Source organism: Dromiciops gliroides, chromosome 1, assembly GCF_019393635.1.
Source record: "Dromiciops gliroides isolate mDroGli1 chromosome 1, mDroGli1.pri, whole genome shotgun sequence".
In the NCBI taxonomy this organism is placed as follows: Eukaryota; Metazoa; Chordata; class Mammalia; order Microbiotheria; family Microbiotheriidae; genus Dromiciops; species Dromiciops gliroides.
The window spans coordinates 582,551,494-582,575,023 of NC_057861.1; the positions used below are offsets into that span (position 1 = coordinate 582,551,494).

Consider the following 23,530-nt stretch of genomic DNA (forward strand, 5'->3'; position numbering starts at 1 on the left):
TGTGAATCTACTCAATTTTAGAACTTTCCCTTGGGGCCAAGATGCCCCGATTGTGAATGAGTACAGATTCACCTAACCACTGTGGCTAGCCCGCCAAGACTATGCTTCATGCTTCCTTCTGGTTTAGACATTTTGTCATCCGTTCTGCCATCGTGTATGTGTTCTTCCCGCTACCTCTACTTTCCACCTCTCAGTCTGAGAACACTAATAAAATCAAAGTTACCATTATTTCTGTAAAGGGCATGATCATGGACTTCCCTAGGGCTCCACTCATCATTCCTATGACTGCAGAACAAAACCCTTTCCCCCAACCACCACTCCTTTGGATGTGCCATCTCCCATGATATAGAACATGATATAAATTACATAATATTATATAGAATAGAATGTAAGCTCCTTGAGGCTAGGGACTGTCTCCCTTTTGCATTTGTATCCCCAGCACCTTGCACAGTCCTTGGCACATAGCAGATGTTCAAAAAATGCTTTTCCATTTATTAGTCATGTTACTTTTCCCTCCCAAGGCGGTATCAAGACCAAGTCTCACCGGAAATAAAGACTGAGTACTGGATGACCTAGGTGAGGGCAGATTATCTGAGGACTGTTTCCATCCCAGACATTAATTGGTAGGTCTGGAGAGAGACACCTGCTCTGTCCTCAGCCTCACCTGAGTGGTATGATTATCACAAGCTGGTCCCAGATCATCAACTTTAAAAAGGTGATTCTTTAGAGACCCCTTTATTGATTTTTTAGCAAGGGCTCCAACATTGGGTGGGCAGGTTACATGAAGCCCTTGAAGATTTGGAGGGTGGGAATGACCAGGACAGCAGTTATCAACAGTGTCTATGGGCCCGGCGATGTCTCAACTTGCCCCAAGTTTTGTCTCCTCTAGAGACCTGACATGGGGCTATTCCTCAGTCTCACCGTAATCTCTCCACTTCAGCATCATCCACCAGGAAGTCTCTCTTTTGCACCAATTTGTGAATCTTCTGGATCAACTCATCCTCTCTCTGCTTTTGCAGTTTCGTTTTTTCTTTTTCTGAAAATAAAAGGAAAAAGAGTCAGAAAATGAACTAACGGGCCACTTTGACTTTTCAGAGGGCACTGACCGTATGATTGTAATGGTTATACTCAACCTTGGAGAAGAATCAAGAAAATGTCCGTCCTCTCCTTCATTGCCAAGGTCGGGGTTGTGGGGAGCAGAATACTGCATATACTGTCAGACGGTAAATGTGGTGAATGGTTTTGCTGAATTTCTTTTCTTTCTTTTTTTGATCTTTATTAGAAGGTGAGAGAGGGATGAGGGAGGTACTGGTGATGCATGAATTGGATGTCAAAACAAAAGAGCTTTTTCCCTTTTGCTCTGATCCTTCTTTCACAGCATGGCTAATGTGGAAATGTGTTTAGTGTGATTGTACATATATAACCTATATCAGATTGCTTGCTGTCCTGGAGAGAGGAGAGGGAGGGGAAGGAGGGAGAAAAATTTTGAAACTAGAAATCTTATAAAAACAAATGTTGAAAACTATCTGTACATGTGACTAGAAATAATAATAATAATAATAAATTTTTTTTAAAAAAGGCATCGATTAAAGGAAGGTCAGGAGAGCCTTGGGCAGCACAATGGATCTCCAGATTTAACTTAGATGAAACTGATACTGTTGTCAATGCTCAAATCGAGGTCCAGTTTAGTTGAATTCCTTGAATTCCTCTATCCATCAGATAAAATGATGTCAGTATCCCTAGGCAAATAAATGTATTTTATTTTGAAAGCCACAAAACTCAAAAACACAAAATCATGTTTCTAAAGGCGGAAGCACTTGTTCTCTTAGCTGTTTACATGAAGATCATAGTCCCTAGTACATAATAGGTGCTTAATAAATGCTTATTGAATGAAAGAATGAATGTAGACCTTCAAGGTCATCTGGTTGACCCCCTCAAGACTGAGATCAGAGCAAATTGTGACCACTCTGTTAGGTTATGCCTCAAGGACATACTAAAAACCAATTCCATTCTTGTTCATACATTCAGTCTAACCTGAACTGTTGCATTATGAGGTTTGACACTGTTAAAAAACACATTCCTAATTACTTGAGCTTGATGGTACTCCCTTGTCTTTTTCTTAAGGACTCAGGTAGGCATGGTGTTGATCTTTGCTAAATCTAGGAATTGTCTGGTGCTTAAAATAATAATACCAATAACTAAAGTTTATATGGTACTTTCAGCCAATCAATGTGTATTTATTAATTCTTACTATGTCAACCATTCTAGAAACAAGCTTGGAAATATACATACTATATGTATACCCTTTGACTCAGTTTCAGCACTACTAGGTATATGCCCCAAAGAGGTCAAAGACAGAAAGAAAGGACCCCATATATACAAAAATATTGATAGCAGACTTTTTGTTGTATCAAAGAACTGGGGACAAAAGAGGTGCCCTTCAGTTGGAAAATAGCTAGATGAATTATGACATGAATATAATGGCATATTACTTGTGCTATAAAAATGGCACAAGGGGGAGATTCAAGGAAACTTGAAAGATTTGTATCACTTGAGGAATAAATTGAGCACAACCAGAACAATTTATACAATAACTATAAACTCTGAAAGATGATAGAACTTATCAGTGCATTGACCAATCATGATTGATGATGACTCACATTTCCCGCTGATTGGCAGATGTGATGAACTAGAACTACAGGATGAGATATACATTTTTAGATGCAGCCAATATGTTGATTTGTTTTGCTTGATTTTACTTATTTGTCAGAAGGGAGAGTGTCTGCTGGTTAGAGGAGGGGGAGTGGGTGGGTAGTGAAAGTTAGGGGATGGGGTAAGAAAAGAACGTCTATGAAAATTTAAAGAAATACACAGAAGAGAGCAGAGGGAAGGTCACATGGGGAAACAGATGAAGTTTTAAATAAAAATGTTTTTAATATGTATATAGCACTTACTGTCAGTTACTATGCTAAGCGTTATACGATTATTATCTCATTTGATCCTTACAATAACCCTAGGAGTAAGGTGCTATTATTATGCCTACTTTATAGAAGAGGAAACTGGGGCAAACTGAGAGGTTAAGTTACTTGCTCAGGATCACAAAGCTAGTGATTGAGGTCAGATTTGAACCTAAGTTTTCGTAAGCCCACTAAGGACAGCTAGGTGCAGTAGATAGAGTGCTGGGCCTAAAGTCAAGAAGACCTGGATTCAAATTTGGCCTCAGAGACTTACTCGCAGTGTGACCCTAGGACTCACTTCACCCTGTTTGCCCCAGTTTCCTCAACTGTAAAATGAGCTGAAGAAGGAAATTGCAAATCATACAGTATATTTCCCAAGAAAACCCCAAGTGGGGGCACGAAGAGTTGGACAGGACTGAACAACAACTTCCTAACTCAAGGACTAGCACTCTATCCATTGCACCCCCTAGCTGCCCATGGATGAACAGGGCTGTTTTGTTACTTTAATACATATTTTCAAATGTTGAGGAGGGAAGTCATTCCAGGCACGAGAGGCATCTTGTGAACAGAGGCAGGAGATGGGACATCTTGTCTGGGGAACAGCCAGCAGGGTAGTTTAGCTGGCCTGTATAAGTGGGAAGGGGAGTGATGATGTATAATGATTCTGGGAAGCAAACTGGAGCCAGCCAGGTTGTAAGGGGTTATAAATGTCAAATGGAGGAGCGTGTACTTTATGCTAGAGGTATTTGGGAGTGTGCGAGGAACACGGTCAGTCCTGTTCTTTAGGAAATCCACTTTGGCAGCTGTGTGGAAAATAGATTGGAGAGGGAGGAGGCATGAAGCAGGGAGAAAGATCATCGAGGGCAATTTCAGTAATTCAGGTGAGAGGTGATGAGGGCCTGAACTAGGGGAATGGCCTTGTGGGTGGCAAAGAGAGGACAGATATTTCATGGGGGAAGAATCAACAGGACTTGGAAATTTTTTGGACGTGGAGGAGAGGGGGAAGAGTCGAGAGTTATAATGATGACTCCAAGGTTGTGAACCTGCATGACTGGAAGGATAGTATTAACCTGGACAGAAATAAGGAAGTTAGGAAGAAGGGAGGTTTGCAGGGGTGGGGGGGAGATAATGAGTCTCCTTTATGACATGCTGGATTTGTGATGGGTATGGGACATCTAGTTGGAGATGCCACATAGGGATGTTGTACTAGATTTCAGTAGACAGAGAAACAGACAGACAGACAGACAGAAAAAGAGAGGGAAAGAGAAGAAGAGACAGAGATAGAGGGAGGGAGGCAGGGGTCGGGGAGAGAGAGTTGGGGGGGGTGAGAGAGAAAAAAGAGAAAAGAGAGAAGATAGAGAGAGGGAGAAAAAGAGAGAGAAAAAGAGAGGAGGGGAGAGAGAAAGAGTGAAAGAGAGGGAGAGGAAGGGGGAGAGAGAGACAGAGACAGAGAGAGGAGAGAGGAGGAGAAAGGGGAGAGGGAGTGAGAGAGAGAGAGAAGACAGAGAGGGAGGGGGGGAGAAAAGAGAGAAACAGAAAGAAAGGAGAGGCAGGAGAGAGAGAGGAGAGAGTGAGGGAGAGGGAGAGAAAGGAGGGAGAGAGAGAGAGAGAGAGAGAGAGAGAGAGAGAGAGAGAGAGAGAGAGAGAGAGAGAGAGAGAGAGCTTTATAGTTGGCAAAACAAATACCGTTTCATCAGAGCCTCACAGCAACCCAGTGAGTCAGGTACTATAGGCATTATTATTTCCATTTGGCAGATGAAGGAACTAAGCCTCATTGAGGCTAAATGACTCACCCATGGTCACCTACCTAGTAAACGTCAGAGTTTTTCCTAAATCCAAGGTCAGCACACATTAAGCCTAGAAAGTCAGCCTTTCAGGCAGTAAGCATTTATTAAGCACCTACTGTGTCCCAGGCACAGTGCTCAGCACAGAGAGTACAAAGAAATGCAAAAGATAGTCCCTGCCCTCAAGGAACTCACAGTCTATTGGGGGAGAAAATGTAAACAATTATGTACATACATAGTATATACAAGATAAATGTACAACTGAAATTTACTTTACAAGCATTGCTTCATCAGAGGAACAGTCCCTATAGAAAGAGAGCAAATAAAAGGAGTGAGTATGGAAACAAGCATTTATTAATTGCCTTCCATTTGCCAGGCACTGTGTTGTCTATCAGTCATTTCAGTTGTATTTGACTCTTTGTGACCCCATTTGGGGTTTTCTTGGCAAAAATACTGAGGTAGTTTACCATTTCCTTCTCCAGCTCATTGTACAGATGAGGAAACTGAGGCAAACAGGGTTAAATGACTTGCCCAGGTTAAGTCACACAGCTAGTAATTGTCTGAGACCAGATTTGAGCTCAGGTTTTCCTGACTCCAGGCCCAGCACTGTATCCGAGGTGCCTTCTAGCACTTTATAAATATTATCTCATTTGATCCTAATAAAAAACCCTGAGAATTAAATGCTATGATTAGCCCCTTTTACCATTAAAGAAACTGAGGCCAACAGAGGTTAAATGACTTGACCAGAGTCACATAGCTAGTAAATATATGAGACTAGATTTGAATTCAGGTCTTCCTGACTCCAGACCCAGAACTCTATCCACTTCACTACAGAGCTGCCTAGAATGGAAGGGATAATAAATTTGAATGAAGGAGTGGAATAGGTTTGCTAAATTTACATTCTATAGATCTTTCTCAAGTCACAGACTTACCTAAGTCTAGTACAGACAGGTGAACTAGAACCCATCCCTGTCCTGTGGACAGGCAAACTGAACCTCAGTACCAAAAATAAAAGGCTAAACCAGAAGAAAAAAAAAGACCAAGGAAAAGACCAAGATAATGCAAAGGGACCTAAGGAAAGATTCAAAAAGGGAAGAGATGGGAACACCACAAACCTCTGATGGTGATGATGATGATGATGGGTAAAAAATGCCACATCCCTCAGTGAAAGAATTCACTTAGAAGAACGACTAAGGTAGGGACTGGTTTTTCACATGCCCTTCAGAGACTAACCCAGCAGGATGGTCTTTAGTGGTTCTAGTCAATGGCATCTTCACATCAGCATCTGAGGAGCAGGTGGGATCTGCTTTGTCCCTGCCTTGGGAAACGTAATTTTCTCGGTGGTTTGCTGTATTTTTAACTTAATACTTTTATTGACACATTGCCAAGAGCTCTGATTTTTCTCTAACCTCAGCTAAATTCATCTAAGACCTGCTACAGCTCTGAAAATAGAGAGGGAGAACTCTTGGTGAGAAAGTGAGGAGGTGGAGTAAAGATAAGGAGGAGGGAGTCTCTCGTGCCTATTTCGTGCTGTGTTTTATTCAGGGAAGACTTTGGGCTGAGAAAAAAATTGGCATTGACTGGACTCTAGACCAAGGACCCATGGTTACGGGAGTTCTAGCCCTCAAACAAGCATTATGTGGGACCACGGCAAATCACTTGGCTTCTCTTTCTGTTTCCCTGTCTTTAATTGAGGATGCTGTTTTGTGGGGGAAAGAACATTGGATTGGTTTTGCATCCACCATTTACAAATGGTGTGTTCTTAGGAAAGGCATTTTCCTTCACTGGGGTTCAGTTTCTTCCCCAGTAAATTAGAGGAAGAGTCACACAAGGGTTATAGGGTGAAGAGATCAAAGGGACCTTAGAAATCAACTAACCCAGTCCCTTCATTTTATAGATGAGGAAACTGATGGCAGAGTTAGAGTAAGTTAGCAGAGCTGAGATTTGAACCCAGGTCTTTTGCCTCTAAATCCAGTAGTTGAGAGGAAAGGTTGGTGTGGCAGATACAGCCTTGGACTTGGAGACAGGAAGAAACCTAAGAGTAGGGGTTCGAAAACCACCCCTGACACTAGCTGTGTGATGATAGGCAAGCCATTTAACTTCGGTGAGCCTCGGTTTTTCTGGATAATTATGCTTGTTGGCCCTACCTTCAAGAGTTGTTGTGAGACTTAAGTGGAATAATATATGTAAAGTGCTTTGCAAACCTTAAAGTATTACACAAGGTGTATCATTTTGGATCACCTTATGTCAGCTCTTTCCACAGCACTGTATGATTAGATAATCTCTTAATTTTTTTCCAGCACAATAAGTCTATAGTTTAATGAGTGTACTTCCTGCAGGGCAAGGGAGAACAGTCTGAATTTGACAGAACATTGGCAGAAGGGTTCCGTGGAAAGGTCTACATACAGTGCCAGTGGGAAAACATTTGTGGGGCAGTAATATATTATTGGTACAAATTGCAGGGCAGCTAGGTGGTACAGTGGATAGAGCTCTGGGCTTCAAATCATCTTCCTGAGTTCAAATTCGGCCACAGACACTTACTTGCTGCGCGACCCTGGACATGTCATTAAACCCTGTTTGCTTCAGTTTCCTCATCCATAAAATGATCAAGAGAAGGAAATGGTAATCCACTCCAATATCTTTAACCAAGAAAATCCCAAATGGGATCACAAAGAGTCGGACATGACTGAAATGACTAAACAACAACAAATTGCAGAGGTCAGTCAGTCAACAAGTATTTAATAAGTGCTCACTGTGAGCCAGACACTTTGCTAATCACTGGGAACACAAAGAATTGTAAAGATGTAGTTAAAAGGGAAAAAATAGCCCCTTTTTCCCAGCTTGGTGCATCTGGGAGGCAACAGGCTCTTGGCCTCCCAAGCATTTCTGAAACATCTGAACCATTACCTGGAATGGCGACTAAATTCTGCAGCTCTTGTTTAAGGTCCATGATGTCCTTGCACAGTTGGATATCATCCATCCTATACAAATAGGAGAGAAAGAGAGAGAGAGAGAGAGAGAGAGAGAGAGAGAGAGAGAGAGAGAGAGAGAGAGAAATCACACCTCAAGAGCAGAATCGTGTTACTCCTCTCTGAAGCTTTGTCAAAATCTACCTCCACCCCCAGACCACCGTGACAATGTGCTTTTTGCTACTTGAGAATTTCTCCCTCCAATCCCAGGAGCCCAAACCAATCACTTCATTCCCAGCTGACAAGGTGTTGGTTACCAAAGCTACTTGAAACATTATTTTAGAAAAAGAAAGGTAAGGATGTGTGTGTGTGTGTGTGTGTGTGTGTGTGTGTGTGTATGTGTATGTATTTGGGGGGGAGACCCAGCAGGTGCCTGCTATCCCTCCGGTTTGTTTGTGCCAAGCCAGACGGATGCAAATGTCTCCCGCAGATTCCTCATTAGCTGCTTTTTCATTAGTGCCTCCCTTGTGTTGCTCTGAAAACAGACCCCTGCCCTTTTCTCCAGCAAGAAATGAGATCAGCCTAAAGTGCTAGAATTGACTGAGAGTGCTGCTTTATAATTTTTCATGGGAGAAAGAAAGCGTTAGGCAGACAAGATAAGGGAGAGAGAAAGAAATTAGGGACAGCATGGCAAGAAGGAGGGAGACAATGACGGCAGACAACTAGTCTTTGGTTTAAACAGCTTTAAATGGCAACCTATTTTGAAAGCCTGAGAGGCAGAGTGGTGTGGAATAAAGCTAGCCTTAAGGCTTGGAAGAACTGGGTTCAGGTCCTGTCTCTGACACCCACGGGCTGTGGTAGCATCGGTAAGTCACTGAACCTCTCTACACTCTAGGAAACTCCCTGAGATTCTAAGTTACAGAGAAGGTGCCATCTTGCATTGGTTGAGGGAGTACCATGTCAATGAAACCACAAATCCAGTCCCTCTCTTTTTTGAGACACCCTAAATTCTAACAATATTCTTTAGTCCATCCCTGTTAAAAATAGAATCTTTTCTATTTCATGATATCATCCATTCAATAAGCATTTATTAGGTGCCTGACAATGCTGGGCAGTTGGGTAGCACAATGGGATAGAGTGCTGGGCCTAGAGTCAGAAGTATTTACCCTCCTGAGTTCAAATATGATCTCAGACACTTAGTAGCTGTGTGACTTGGGGCAAGTCACTTAAACCTGCTTGCCTCAGTTTCCTCATCTGTAAAATGAGCTGGAACTCACAAACTCAGAGTTAAAAGCTGAGCCAAATGTTCCTGAGAGATAGCTGGTGGAGATAGCTACCTGTGGAGAGCATCATACACCAGGCACTGTGCTATATTCTGGGGATACAAAGAAAGGCAAAGGATAGTCCTTGCTGTCAAGGAACTACTAGAGACCCTTAATACTCCTTGCTCTTTATCTACCTTGAAGGTAAGTGCTAGACAGATTGGTCAGAGGCAGATCTAATGTAAATGGAGGCTCAAAGATATTAATTTGAATGGGCCCTTAAAGAGCCATGAACCATGGGGGCAGCTAGGTGGCACAGTGGATAAAGCACCTGCCCTGGATTCAGGAGAACCTGAGTTCAAATTTGGCCTCAGACACTTGACACTTACTAGCTGTATGACCCTGGGTAAGTCACTTAACCTCATTGCCCCTTCCCCCCTACAAAAGAGCCATGAACCTGAAGGTAGACCAGAATGGTGCTACATTCAAGATTGGAAACTGAGGCTCAGAAAGGTTAAGATGACTTCCTCCAGCTCATCCAGCTAGCATCACATGTTTTCCTGATTCCAGGTGTTATGCTTGCTTTGTTACTATACTATCCTTCCTCGATGGGCCTCCAACCAATACTGTATTTTTAAGTTAGTGATTCTCCTCAATGTGACTCACATCGGGTACTCATGTTGCGATCCTAAAGCTTCCAGGACTCAAGTCTGGAGAGATTTGCCATTTCTAAGACCCTGATTGATGAAGGACGAGAAAAAAAAAATACCCCAGTATATGTTATTACAAGCCTTGTTCTTTCATGCTGGGCCAGGTGGGACAAATACATCATTTTATCTACATTCAGTGGGGAGAGGTGAGGAGGGACTGTCAGACTAATATGTGGTTCTTTACAAAATTTAATCCAAAACAACATGGTCTTTATGCACCAGGGACTTAAGCTACAACCTAATGGAAAGCCTGCAGAGACAAAGGCAGACTTGGAGAAAAAGGGCAGGTTTTCTCAAAAGGCCAGGGGGAAATGATTTATTTTTTATATTTAATGTGTGCTTTAGAATTCTTAGGGGATAGGGGAAGTTTTCAGAAGAAATTTTATTTTCAGAAGAAACTAAAAAGAAATAGTATGGAGTAAGATATCTGTTCAGTGGAGGTGGGGATCAAATAAATATACTATCCTCCCTAGGTGGCCTTCTATTCTTGAATCCCAGGGATTCTGAGAAGAGACAGGAAGTTTGCTGGCTACTGGATAGTAAGTAGAGACAGTAGACCAGGGTTTCTTAACCTGGGGTTCACAGACTCTTAAGGGTCCCATGAATAGATTTCAGAGCATCTGTGAACGTGGATGGGAAAAATGGCACCTTTATTTTCACTAACCTATAATTAAAATTTAGTATCTCCTTCATTATTTTATTTTATTTTATTTTGTGGGGCAATGAGAGTTAAGTGACTTGCCCAGGGTCACACAGCTAGTGTTAAGTGTATGAGGTCGGATTTGAACTCAGGTCCTCCTGAATCCACTGCTCCACCTAGCTGCCCCTCTCCTTTATTATTTTAAGAATTATTCTGAGAAAAGGCACACAGGCTTCATGCCAAAGGGGTCCAACACAAAAATGGTTAGGAATTCCTGAAGGAGAGTGCTACATACAGTCTTGTAACCAGCTACAGGGTCAGGCTCTGTCATTGATTTGATTTTCTTATCCTGGAATGGAGGGAGAGGGCTAATAGTTTTATACTCTAGCTCTTGGGTGGGACAAGATGTCCTTGGGCTAGGCAGCAACAGGTTTGGTGCTGCATTATTTGTCTTTTGCCAACTTGTTCAGTTCAGTCATTTTTCAGTTATGTCCAACTCTTTGTTACCCCAACTGGGTTTTTCTTGGCTGAGATACCAAAGAGGTTTGCCATTTCCTTCTCCAGTTTGTTTTATAGATGAGGAAATGGAAGCAAACAGGGTTAAGTGACTTGTCCAGGGTCACACAGCTAGTAAGTGTCTGAGGCCATATTTGACCTTAGAAAGATGAGTCTTCCTGACTCCAGGCCCAGCACTCTATCCACTGCACCACCTAGCTGCCCTTTTGCCAACTTAACTAATTTTAAATTAGCAAAAGTAGCACGAAGGACCCACTAAGATATGTATGGAGGGCGCAAATATGTGTATATAATGCATATACATATTACAGTGGTATGCTTGGGAATAATATGTCAGTGCAGTCATAGCTAATGGATTTGAGTAACACATTCATGAACAATGAAACCTTTTCTTCTAAGGAAAATTCAGGGCGTTGAAGCACCATTTATGGGCATTTTGCCTCTCTTTTTTCCATATGACAGGAGACCTGAGTTCAGTACTATTTCTGCCACTACGTAGCTTACTGACAGTTCCTGGCAAGTTGTTTCCTTTGTCTCAGTTTCCTCATCTGTAAAATGAATAGGTAGGTAGGACTAGATAACCCTTTCAGCTCTAAGATGCTAAGCTATCTCTATCCATGGGCCCGATTTTCATCTCTTCTTCCACATCTGGGCTTGTTCTAGGATATCAGAGTTGAAAGTCACTCATAGTTCATCTAGTCCACCCATACCTGAAGAGGAATTTCCTATGCTTAAGAAGTTTCTCTTACATTGAGCTGAAATCTGCCTCTGTAACTTCCAACCCTTGCTTCTAATTCCGCCCTCTGGGACCAAGCAAAACAAATCTAATTCTTTTTCCACATGAAGAAAGATGTCTAAGCCTTTTTCCCTCCTCCAGGCTAAACAATCTTATTTCTTTGAACAGATCTTATAGCCTATTTTCAAATCCCTTTGCCAACCTGATTGTCCTCCTCCAGATGTACTCCAGTCTTGTCAACATCCTCCTAAAATCTCACTCCTAGAAATAAATTTAATGCTCCAGAGATAGTCTGTCCATAGCAAAATACAGAGACACTATCATCCTCTCACTCATGGGCCCTCGGAAAAGTGAACCGGTTCAAATCTCCCAGTGAGTCAGCAGCCACTTAAAACTATAGGTCATGAGTCCCCACAGATGTGTTTACTTTTACCTGTCGACCAGTGCACACATTAGTTCAAAGAAAAGGTATTTAAACAGACAAAATAGCAAACACAATAATTGTCTATATTGGGAGTTACATTATCTCTGCTGGTCACTGAACTCTTCTTTACTTCTAGCTCTGGGATTCATCTCTTTAGGGCCACCAGCTGGCCATGTTCCTGTCTGCTAAAGTGTAGTGACTAGAAAGACTCTCCCTGAAAAGGGCAGGATTACTCTTTAGTTATACCTGGGTGTTATAAGGTAACATACCCAGCTATGGGTAGCTTTAAAAAAAAAGCCAAGAGGGAGGCAGCTAGGTGGCACAGTGGATAGAGCACTGGCCCTGGATTCAGGAGGACCTGAGTTCAAATTTGACCTCAGACACTTGACACTTGCTAGCTGTGTGACCCTGGGCAAGTCACTTAACCCCCATTGCCCTGCGCCCCCCTCCCCGAAAAAAAGCCAAGAAAAACACTCTAAGGCTAAGATGAAATCTATTTTTAGATTACCTTTGTTTGTTGCTAAATTAAAGCCTGATATTCCAAGAAGTCCTGTGGACACTGCATCAGCTGAGAACCTAGCTATCTGTCTCATGACTGTCATCCTTCCAGGACCTTCCCAGAATGCTCTACAAGTTCACAAGCCCTGGTCATCCTGGGATTTACAACCTCCCCTCCCCCAACATATATCTTCCCTCCAGGGTCTTCACGGGGAGCCCTGCATCTGCCCAGAGTCTGATCTTGACCCCTAGGATTTTCTCCAGGGCTCCGGAGGCTAGGCTGGACCAGACACCTCACAATGCCATTTACTGACTCCTGACCAGAGGTCCCTTGGTCATACCTTCTCCTGCTCTTGTCTGCTATGGGGCAAACCTCATACAGGATGCAATATCACCACATGTCATGAGGTAGGTTGTTAAAGGAGGAATTTAAAGAATATAATCTCCTGTCTCCCTCAATGGACCTTACTCCAACCACATACACTCCTTCTTCAAAGATTAGCAACCTCTTTATACTCTCTTTATCACAGTGATTCTGAACTCCCAGCTCTTAATGTATAAACCTTATTCCCCATTCCCAACTACCTGCTCCCTTACTCCCATCTCTCCCAAATCTACTCCCCTAAGGGATCTGCTCCTTCCACTGTTACTCTCTGGAGTGCCTGCTCTGTAATTAACAAACTTACTTCAATCTGCATTCTTTGGCAAGCATTTATTAAATGCCGACTCTGTGTAAGACCTTATGTTAGGTATTGTGGGGGCCACAAAAATGAGTAAGACAGATTCAATTCCCTCAAGGGGTTTACAAGTCCATGGCATGTTTTCTCAAACTTTTCTTTCAGTGCCCAACCAAAAGACATTAGTGGGTCTAAGATGATATGGAGCAGAGGTCCTTAATCTGGTATCTACAGACCTCCCAAGGGGTTCATAGATAGATATCAGGGGGTCCATGAACTTAGATGGTAAAGAAAAATTAACATCTTTATTTACACTAAACTTTAACAGAAATTTAGCATTTTCCTCAGTCATTTAAAAACATTACTCTGAGGAGGGGTTCACAGGCTTAACCAGCTTGCCAAAAGGGGTCCATGACACACAAAAAAAGTTAAGAACGCAATCTGGAGGATCTTTTCCATGTCATCTGGCTCCAGAAACACCAGTTCCTTTTAGAAACCATATGCCCCTTTAACTCAAAGACTACTTCTTTCTCCTATACTAATTAATATTTTCATTCCAAAGCCAGCTGAGAAAGCCCGGACAGGCAGGGATACATCGGAAAAGAGGAAGCCTTTGTCCAAAGAACTTCCTTAAATAATTCTATTGTCAGCTGCTTACAAGTAAACTATGACCTCTTACCTTTCTTACCTCTTAACCCGACTGGAGTATCTTAGAAAGCTGACCTGAGTGGCTAAGAGCTGAGAAAAAAATTCCTGGCAGCATCCTGTGAAAATGAGCATCTTCTTAGGGATAAAGAAATATTTACAGCTTTGTGCTTGGAATCAATCAATGAATCGATATTTTTTGGTCAAGTACAGTTGGATACCTAATACACATCCAGCACTTTAGCCACTGTGGAAGACACAGATGAATTTCCTGTCCTCAAGAAGCTTGCAATCTAGTTGGGGAAATCTAGTTCCTGACACAAGGAACAAAGAGAATTAAAAAAAAAAAAAACAAGCCAAGGGGCACAACCTCTATGTTCAATAGTAGTGCAGAGAAAAGTGTGTGTCTTTTTGGACTGGAATAATTAAAGAAGGCTTCATGGAGGAATTGAAACGTGAGATCAGCCTAGAAAGATGAGAGGATCATGGCATTCTAAGTGGAAGAAGGTGGGAGCAAAGGAAAAGAGGTAGAAATGGGGTGTGGGTGGTAGGGTAAGGGATCATCAGTAAGGAGCCCAACTGCCTTAACTGGAAGAGAGGGTATATGTTAGAGAATAGAAAGAGCTGCTTGGATAAGTAAGGTCAGAGCAGATTATGAAGGGACTTGGCATGTTGCACAATGGAAGTTGGACTTGATTCAGGAGTTACTAGGGAGCATTGGAAGGGGTGTAAGAAGTCAACTAGTCCAACCCTATAATTTTATAGAAGGGAATTAAGGCCCAGAAAAGTTGTGATGACTAAAAATACCTAATTAGAGGGAGAACTAGGACTGGAACCCATGTCTCCAGGTGCCCATGTTAGAACATAAGCTCCTTGAGGCCAGAGGCTGGTTTTCCCTTTCTTTGAATCCCCAATGTTTAGCTCCACTGTACTCAACAAATGTTATTTAGTTGTTTTTTAGTCATATCTGACTCTTTGTGACCCCTTTTGGTGTTTTCTTAGAAAAGATACTGGAGTGGTTTGCCATTTTTTTTCTCCAGCTCATTTTACAGATGAAGAAACTGAGGCAAACAGGGTGAAATGACTTGCCCAGGGTCACACAGCTAGTTAGTGTCTGAGGTTGGATTTGAACTCAGTTCTTCCTGACTCTAGGTCTGGCACTGTCAGCTGTGCCACCTAGCTGCCTTACTTGACAGATAGTAGCACATCATAAATGCTTCTTGGCTGATTAATTGATTTCCTTTAAAAAGTAGTATTCCCAATTTAGAGATGAAGCAGAAGCCAAGAGATTTGCCCAAGTCGTGAGGAGTTTACTGTGCCAGGAAAAGAACCCAATTGTCCTGATTCCTAGCCCAGAGTCGTGTCAATGACAAAGTTCTTTTCTGGAGCTGCAGCTGAGAATGTGACACTACAAGATGAAAACTGAGGCTGGCCTTCTGGTGCTCTCCAGGTGTCGGGGTAATGAGATCTGGCAGTTTCTGTAACATCTATACTTTTCTCTCTTCTCATTCTCTTCCCTGGATAGGAATGTTGAGGTCTCTGTTTTACACACACACACACACACACACACACACACACACACACACACACACACACACACACATGCACGCACACACACACACATGCACGCACTCTCTCTCTCTCTCTCTCTCTCTCTCTGATTCTCCTCGATATATTCTCTAGGCTGGGAGCCCAAAGTTTGTCTTGGTCAAAAGTGATAGTTAGTCCTTGGAGGAAGACCTGAGGCACCTCTAGGCTCAGTGGCTCATGAGGTATCAAGCTGACAAAACCAGCACCAACCAGCCAACACCGATTTTGCTCAGAAAAATTACCAGACCTCAACCAGGTCAAACCAGGTGATGATTTTTGTCCTGCTGCCCTCAGGCACCTTTCCAGATAACTTAAATGTACTGTCATCAAGTTTGTAAAGAGATAAACTGTTGGGGCAGCTAGATGGCGCAGTGGATAGAGCACTGGCCCTGGAGTCAGGAGTACCTGAGTTCGGATCCGGCCTCAGACACTTGACACTTACTGGCTGTGTGACCCTGGGCAAGTCACTTAACCCCAATTGCCTCACTAAAAAAAAAAAAAAAGAGAGAGATAAACTGTTGTCCAGCACAGTACATAGCTGGGAAAGAGGTTCCCCGGTTCCAGTTCTGTGGATCCTGGCTCATTTATATGGATGCCTCCTGAGTTAGCCCAGTTATTGACCTGTGAACAGTCTGCAACAGCCTGGCATCCCAGCTGAATGAGGGCGCTCTATCCTAGGAGAGAATATGGCCAATGCATCATGTCCTAGAGTAGAGGGATATTGGGAAAGCAAATAAACAGGAGGAGGAGGGAGAAAAGCAGGAAGAGAAGGAAAAGGAAGAAGGGAAGGGGAAGGGAGAGGAAAAGAAGAAAGAGAAGATGAAGAGGAAGAAGGAGGAGGAAGATATTGAGGAGAAGAAAGAGGGAAAGGAGGAGGAGGAAAAGAAGAAGGAAAGGAAGGAGGAAAAGGAGAAGTAGGAGTAGTAGTATCCTTTCCCTAGCACTTTCGACCTTAGCACATTTCCTACAGGTCAAGACAACCTGTTGTTTTTTTTTGTTGTTTGTTTGTTTTGCAGGGCAATAAGGGTTAAGTGACTTGCTCAGGGTCACATAGCTAGTAAGTGTCAAGTGTCTGAAGCTGGATTTGAACTCAGGTCCTCCTGACTCCAGGGCCAATGCTTTATCCACTGCGCCACTTAGCTGCCCCCAAGACAACCTGTTTGGAAGGTAGTCAATCGGTCAATAAGCATTATTAAGTGTTCCAGGCAGTGCAAAGCACTGAAGATACAAAAAGAGGCAAAAAGGGGGCAGCTAGGTGGCTCAGTGGATAAAGCACTGGCCTTGGAGTCAGGAAGACCTGAGTTCAAATTCAGCCTCAGACACTTGACACTTAACTAGCTGTGTGACCCTGGGCAAGTCATTTAACCCTCAGTGCCCTGCCCCCCCCCCCAAAAGAGGCAAAAGATAGTCCCTGCCCTCAAGGAGCTCACACTCTAACAGGGGATACAACAACTAAACAAATTTGTACAAGCTATATCCAAGATAAATAGGAAATAATTATAAGAGGATAGGCACTAGAATTAAGGTAATGCGAATATTTTCCCCTTGGGGATACTGAGGCTTAAAATCACATCCACATGGCTTGCGAATGGCTGGAGCCAGAACTCAAACCCAGGGCTTCCAACTCTTGAATGTAGTGGTTTTTCTATGACTCCCTCCTAATTCCCCAAGAAAGTTAGAGTCTTCCTCGGGTGTTCACACTCCCTTCAGTACATCAAGGTAATCACCTTCTTCAGAAGGTCCCGGCCCTCCCCTAGCAGCAATATGTTGCGGCCAAACGTCCCCAAATCTCCTCCTCCCAGCCTCCTCCCCTTCCTCCTTCTCCTTCTCTCCTTTTCCTCCTCCTCGTCTTCCTCTCCAGTACCATGTGCTGATAGTATATATCAGTCAAATCTAACAGGATCTGGAATCTCAGGACCTAGGTTTGAATCTTCCCTCTGCCACTACCTGTGTGACCTTGGGAAAGTTATTTCCCAATTTGAGCGTCAGTTTTCTCACTAAAATGAGAAAGTTGAACTAGATGACCTCCAGCCTCTAAATTTGTAATCCTTTATCCTCAAGGATGGTAGTTACAAAGGTATTCATTCCACTCTATTTAATTCAACATTAACTTAGGGCCTCAAACCTTGGTTAAGGGCCCACTAGGCTAAAGGCCCTGTGCTAGGCAATGGGGACAAAAAGGAAAGAAATGAAACCATCCTTTGAGAAGTTTATCTCTGTCCTCAAGGGATAACTCCCTAACAATTCCTGGGGCACACACTTCTGGGAGAGAGGGACCCCTCCACTCTGCTAACTACCAGCCACACACTAATAGAATTACAAAGCTCTGGATTTCAGCAACACAAAACTGTTCCCTGAAGAATGTATAAATGATGATAGAGAATTTAAAATGCTATCACAGAGATTCACCATTGGGAACACTATCCATCAGTGGAGAGCCAGCGAGTTCCAATTAAACATCTGATCAAGAAGCAGTACAATTTTACATTTGCCCATTAATACTGTTTCTATTCCAAGCCTCCTCAGAACTCTGGCCCTCATTTTTCTCCAGTTCCCCCTGACTTGTCACCAGTTCTCTATAATTGCTCCCAATTCCCTGCTCCCACTCTCAAACCCAACCCACTCACCTGTCAACTAGGGAATTCCTGAGCCCACTTTCATGCTCCCCTGATGTTAAACTCCTTCTACTCCAAAGGAACTTTGATCTCCTCCATGTGATTATTCCCTACAACAAAGCAGATCTCTACCTATCCATGCTTGCTCATCCTGTGAGATTCTTATCCATGTCCACCCATAAAGTCCCTACTTCAAGGCTACATAGTGGTATGAAGGTAACCCCAGGTTCTTGAAGACTATGACAACAGAACATCCGTTGGCAGGTTATTTATCGTGCTAGAAGGGTTTCAGGTTCAGTCTTGGCAATAATCTGTGTTGGCTTTCTCAAAGGCATCTTACTAAGTAGAGGGTGACTTATCACCAGTTGGCTGGCCACAATGATCCATGAAACAGTGAGAAAAACAAAATAGTCCCTGGTTTCCCTTTGGCTTTTGTAGTGATGGTGGGTTGAAAATGAGGCAGGGAGGGGCAGCTAGGTGGCGCAGTGGATAGAGCACCGGCCCTGGATTCAGGAGGACCTGAGTTCAAATCCGGCCTCAGCCACTTAACACTTACTAGCTGTGTGACCTTAGGCAAGTCACTTAACCCCAATTGCCTCACTAAAAAAAAAAAAAAAAAAAAAAAATGAGGCAGGGACTGCTAAGAATCATGCAGTTTTAAAATTCTCTCTAGATAACCCTCAATCCTTCATCCCTGATATTTCACCACCACACCTTGGGGTGGAGCATCTGAAAATGCTTTGAACTGAGGGCTAAGAAGAGGTCCTTGTCCCAGGACAAATCTTTTTTTCTACCTTGCTTCCTACCCAGTCTAAAGATCTGGGTTTGGTCAATATAATCACACCCTCAGCCTAGTTCCACTGATTTGCCAAACAGAAAACCTAATGTTTCTCTCAGAGGCAGCATGCTGTAGTTATTATTGCTGTTGTTAGTGATAATAATTAGGATAACAGCAATTACAAATTTTAATTTTATCGTTTATTACATTTTGATGTATTCACTTATTATTTATTATACAATATTTTCATTTAATTTCACTTATATAATATTTATTAATTTAAATATTATTTATTATTTATTTAGTCCTTTAAGGTTGCAAAGTCCTTTACAAATATTTATCTCATTTTATTCTCATAACAACCCTAGGAAGTAGGTATGGTTATTATCCCACTTTGCAGATGAGGTAATTGAGGCAGACAGAGGTTAATTTACTTGCCCAAGGTCACTCAGATAGTAAGTATATGAAACCACTTCTTCCTGATTCCAAGTCCAGCACTATCCACTGAACCATATATGACCACTGGTCACTCACAAGTTCCATTAGGCACCAGATTGCTGAACCATAAGGAGATGTGAAGAGCTTTTTCAATTCAATTTACAATGAACTCAATTCATCAAGCATTTATTAAATACCTACTATACAGAATTTCCCCAAAGTCTTAAGGCATAAAACTTTACTAAAACTTTTGGGCACTCTAGTTGCAATACATTATGCAAAACACTGGAGATAAAAAAATGGAAAATGAGACAGCTCTTGCTCTTAAAATGCTAACACTGGGGGTGTGGTAGGAAATATAAAATATACACAGATAAGCAAATACAAAGCAATCAGAGGTGAGAAAGAGGGGGAGGGGGAAAGGGAAAGAGAAGGGGGAGAGGGAGGAAAAGGGGGGACAGAGAGAGAGTGAGGGAGAGAGAGGAGAGAGAACAAAGGAGAGAGAGGAGGGCAAGAGAGACAGAGCCAGACAGAAACAGAGGCAGAGAGGGAGGGCCTTGAAGGAAGACAGATAATTCTGAGATCCTGAAATCAGGAGGAAGTGGATTCTGGATTTACACAAATGAATCCAAACACTCACATGGGTCAGTGTTGAGCACTCCCTCCAGAGAAGCAGTTTGCAATCTATATCTGTCCTTGTTTTGCAGGTCTTGTCCAAGTCATCCCATAAGTTTATCACAGGGGCTTCACCTGATGTCCTGGGGTCCTTGCTTGCTTTTTCTTGACATTGGAAGGGTACCAGTAGAACATATAAGCTAGCCATCCCTCATTCTTACCATGAGAACAGCCTGTCTTTTTTTGCCCTTAAGTTTCTTTGATGACAATCTTTATTCTACTTCATTTTCATAATTCCGTATTTATAATATGTTATACCTTGCTCATGCCTAGTATGCCCTATGACATTCTCCCTTGCCCCATGGGTGATATTCACTTTCAATTTTTCAGTCAATCAGTCAACCAGTAAACATTTATTAAATGCCTGCCACATGCCAGGCGCTAAGGCGAAAGATGGTCCCTGCTCTCAGGAAGTTTATGTTATAATGGGTGAAGACAAAACCCAGAAGGGAGGTAACTGAAAAGGGGTGGGGGGAGTGATGGAAGATATTGTAGTGATCTATATCTCACAACCATACAACAATACCAGAAGAACCAGTTCAGTCGTTTTTCAGTCATGTCCGACTCTTCATGGCCAACAGGGTTAAGTGACCTGTCCAGGGTTACGCAGCTACTAAGTGTCTGAGGCCAGATTTGAACTCACAAAGATGGGTCTTCTGCTTCCAGGTTCAGTGCTCTATCTACTGTGCCACCCAGCTGCTGAAAAATAGGGGCTGAGATAGGGATTGGATCTGTGATTTTAATGGCATAAGGAATGTCCATATAAATAAACATTCTCTACTAATGCACAGAGAGGTTAAGTGATTTGACCAGAGTCACAGCCAGTCTATGTCAGAGGAAGAACTTGAACTGTTTTCCTGATTTTGAAACCAGCTTTCTCTCTCATGGGTATATGAATACTGGCGTTAAAAAAGATGAATCTTTGTTTCAGGGACAAATTTAGTCTAAAATAACATTGGAACTTCTCAAAGTCAATCTAATCTATTCTAGTCCCCATGTTCAATTCTGGCGCCAACTTAATGTCTATTTGTGGCATCTGTCTATACAACTAGGGAAGGAAATTTATATAGCATTTACTATGTTCCAGGAAGTGCGTTAAGTGCTTCTAAAAACATTATCACAACTGTATATCAGTCTGAACAACAGAAGTTCTCCATTTATTTGGTTTTTCATGTATAAATATCTTGATTGGATACTGGAATCGTGGCAATAAACAGTCTTCATCCATTTAGTTTTTCCTTTGTGGATGGTTAGGTCAAGCTCTTTTGAGTACATGGATTTCATTCAAGAGGTTCTGCAATATACTTTTTTTTTTTTAGTGAGGCAATGGGGGTTAAGTGACTTGCCCAGGGTCATACAGCTAGTAAGTGTTAAGTGTCTGAGGCCGGATTTGAACTCAGGTACTCCTGACTCCAGGGCCGGTGCTCTATCCACTGCGCCACCTAGCTGCCCCCTGCAATATACTTTTGATTGATGCAATCAGCACAATGTCATCTTCAAAAGAGAAGCATCCCAAAGACCATTATCTATGGGAAATTTTCCTTCAACTTGGACTCTACACTGGATCTCTGCCATGACTGTCATCAATATTCAGTCAACAAACATTTATTAAGCACTTAGAAAATACCTGGTACTATGCTAAGCATAGTAAAACATAGTAAACATAGTGACTGTAACAACTACAGAGGAATTTCACTTCTCAGTGTCGTTGGGAAAATCTTTGCCAAGGTCGTCTTGCTAAGACTACGTAAACTTGCCGACCATGTTTACCCCAAATCGCAATGTGGCTTTCGAGCAGGGAGGTCAACTATCGATATGATTTTTTCACTTCGCCAACTGCAAGAAAAGTGCAGAGAACAAAGAAAACCCCTCTTCATTGCCTTCATAGACCTGACCACGGTTAACAGAGGTCTTTTTGAAATTCTCTCAAGAATTGGTTGCCCTCCTAAACTCCATAGCCTCATTCTCTCCTTTCATTGCAACATGCAGGGTGTTGTACAGTTCGAAGGCAACACCTCTGAAGCATTCAGCATAAACAGCAGAGTCAAGCAAGGATGCATGCTTGCTCCCATGCTGTTTGGAATTTTCTTCTCCATGCTGTTACATCATGCTTTTGGTTCGTCAACTGATGGCATCTATCTGCATTCCCGGTTTGACAGAGGCCTATTCAATGTTTCACATCTGAGATCCAAAACCAGAGTGAGAGGTAGCACCCTTAGAGACCTGCTTTTCGTCGATGATGCCGCACTTGCCTGTCACTCAGAGCGTGAATTGCAGACCTTGATGGATCGCTTCTCCCAAGCTTGCACGGACTTTGGCCTAATCATAAATCTTAAAAAGATGAAAGTCATGTGTCAGAGTGCTATGTCACCTCCATTGATACGCATTGGTAGCTACCAGTTGGACATCGTAAACCAATTCTCATATCTTGGCTCTATTGTCAGTGACAATTTGTCACTTAATTCTGAGATCAATCAGAGGATTGGGAAAGCTACTTCAACCATGGCTAAGCTTGCCAAGCATGTCTGGGCAAACAGTAAACTGACAAGAAAAACCAAATTTGCTGTCTATAGAGCATGTGTCCTGAGTACCTTACTTTATGGCAGCGAAACATGGACTACGTATACTAGACAAGAGAAGAAGCTTAACAGCTTCTACACGCACTGCCTTTGGCGAATCCTTGGCATATCTTGGTCAGATAGGATCACCAACACAGAAGTGCTCCAACGTGCACAACTTCTGAGCATCTACATGCTACTGAAACAAAGATGGCTGTGCTGGCTCGGTCATGTGCACTGCATGCAAGATGGGCGCATTCCTAAAGACCTACTCTATGGCAAGTTAACCTCAGGCCAAAGACCTGCTGGATGCCCCCAGCTTCGCTACAGAGATGTATGAAAGTGAGACTTCAGGCCTCTGGGAATAGACATCGGCAGTTGGGAGGAGATGGACAAGGACCGCGCCCAATGGAGTTCAGTACTCAGGAGCAGCTTGCGCGCAGCTGAGATGGGCCTTCAAGCTTGGGAGGAAGAAAAACGAATGAGACGTAGGGACCGAAGGGCAACAGAGAGCGCAGTTTTCCGATGTCCTCCTTGCGGCAGGAGCTGCTGCTCCCATATTGGACTGTACAGCCACACTGTGGCCTGTGGCTCTTCAAGGTGCTGATCCATGGTCATCCATGACTGGTGGAAGCCTACTGTTAAGGCTAAAATTCTAGCTAGTCTGTCTAAAATATCTAATGAGTGGTCGCCAATAAATTATAAGCTTTAGCAAGAGTTAGACTTTTAAGCATTTATTAAGGAGAATAAGAATTTGGTAAAGAGAGAGAGAAAGGCCTACATTCATCTATCTATTAAAGGGAGAGCACATTTCTAGCTCTGCTCTCTGCCAGAGTCCACAGGAAAGAGCACGTGTCAGAGCGCCAGGCTCCCCGCTTCTTCCTCCCACAAGCAAACATCATTTCCTGACACCAAAGAAAAGACGCATGGTCTGGCCCTCAGAGACCTTCACCTCATGGCAGAGCTTTTCTACAGTAAGTCTCCAGCAGGTGGCGTCATTCCAATCGTTACACTACTATACTACTATGCTAAGCATTGAGGACACAAATACAAGCAAAAAAGATAGTCCCTATCCTCAAGAAGCTTACGTTCTAATAGGGGAAGATGATATATAAAAG

The 23,530-nt window shown here is 42.7% G+C and overlaps 1 protein-coding gene across 1 annotated transcript in view; it reads right to left on the minus strand.

Moving 5' to 3' along the window:
* The window catches only part of BMERB1 (bMERB domain containing 1), a 136,493-nt gene that overhangs the window by 4,679 nt on the left and 108,284 nt on the right, over nucleotides 1–23,530 (minus strand). Inside the window, exons 3-4 of the mRNA XM_043979356.1 lie at nucleotides 7,649–7,722; nucleotides 922–1,036 (exon numbers count right to left, since the gene is read on the minus strand). Of these exons, the coding sequence (XP_043835291.1) occupies nucleotides 922–1,036; nucleotides 7,649–7,722 (189 nt within the window). The remainder of the gene's footprint in view (nucleotides 1–921; nucleotides 1,037–7,648; nucleotides 7,723–23,530) is intronic.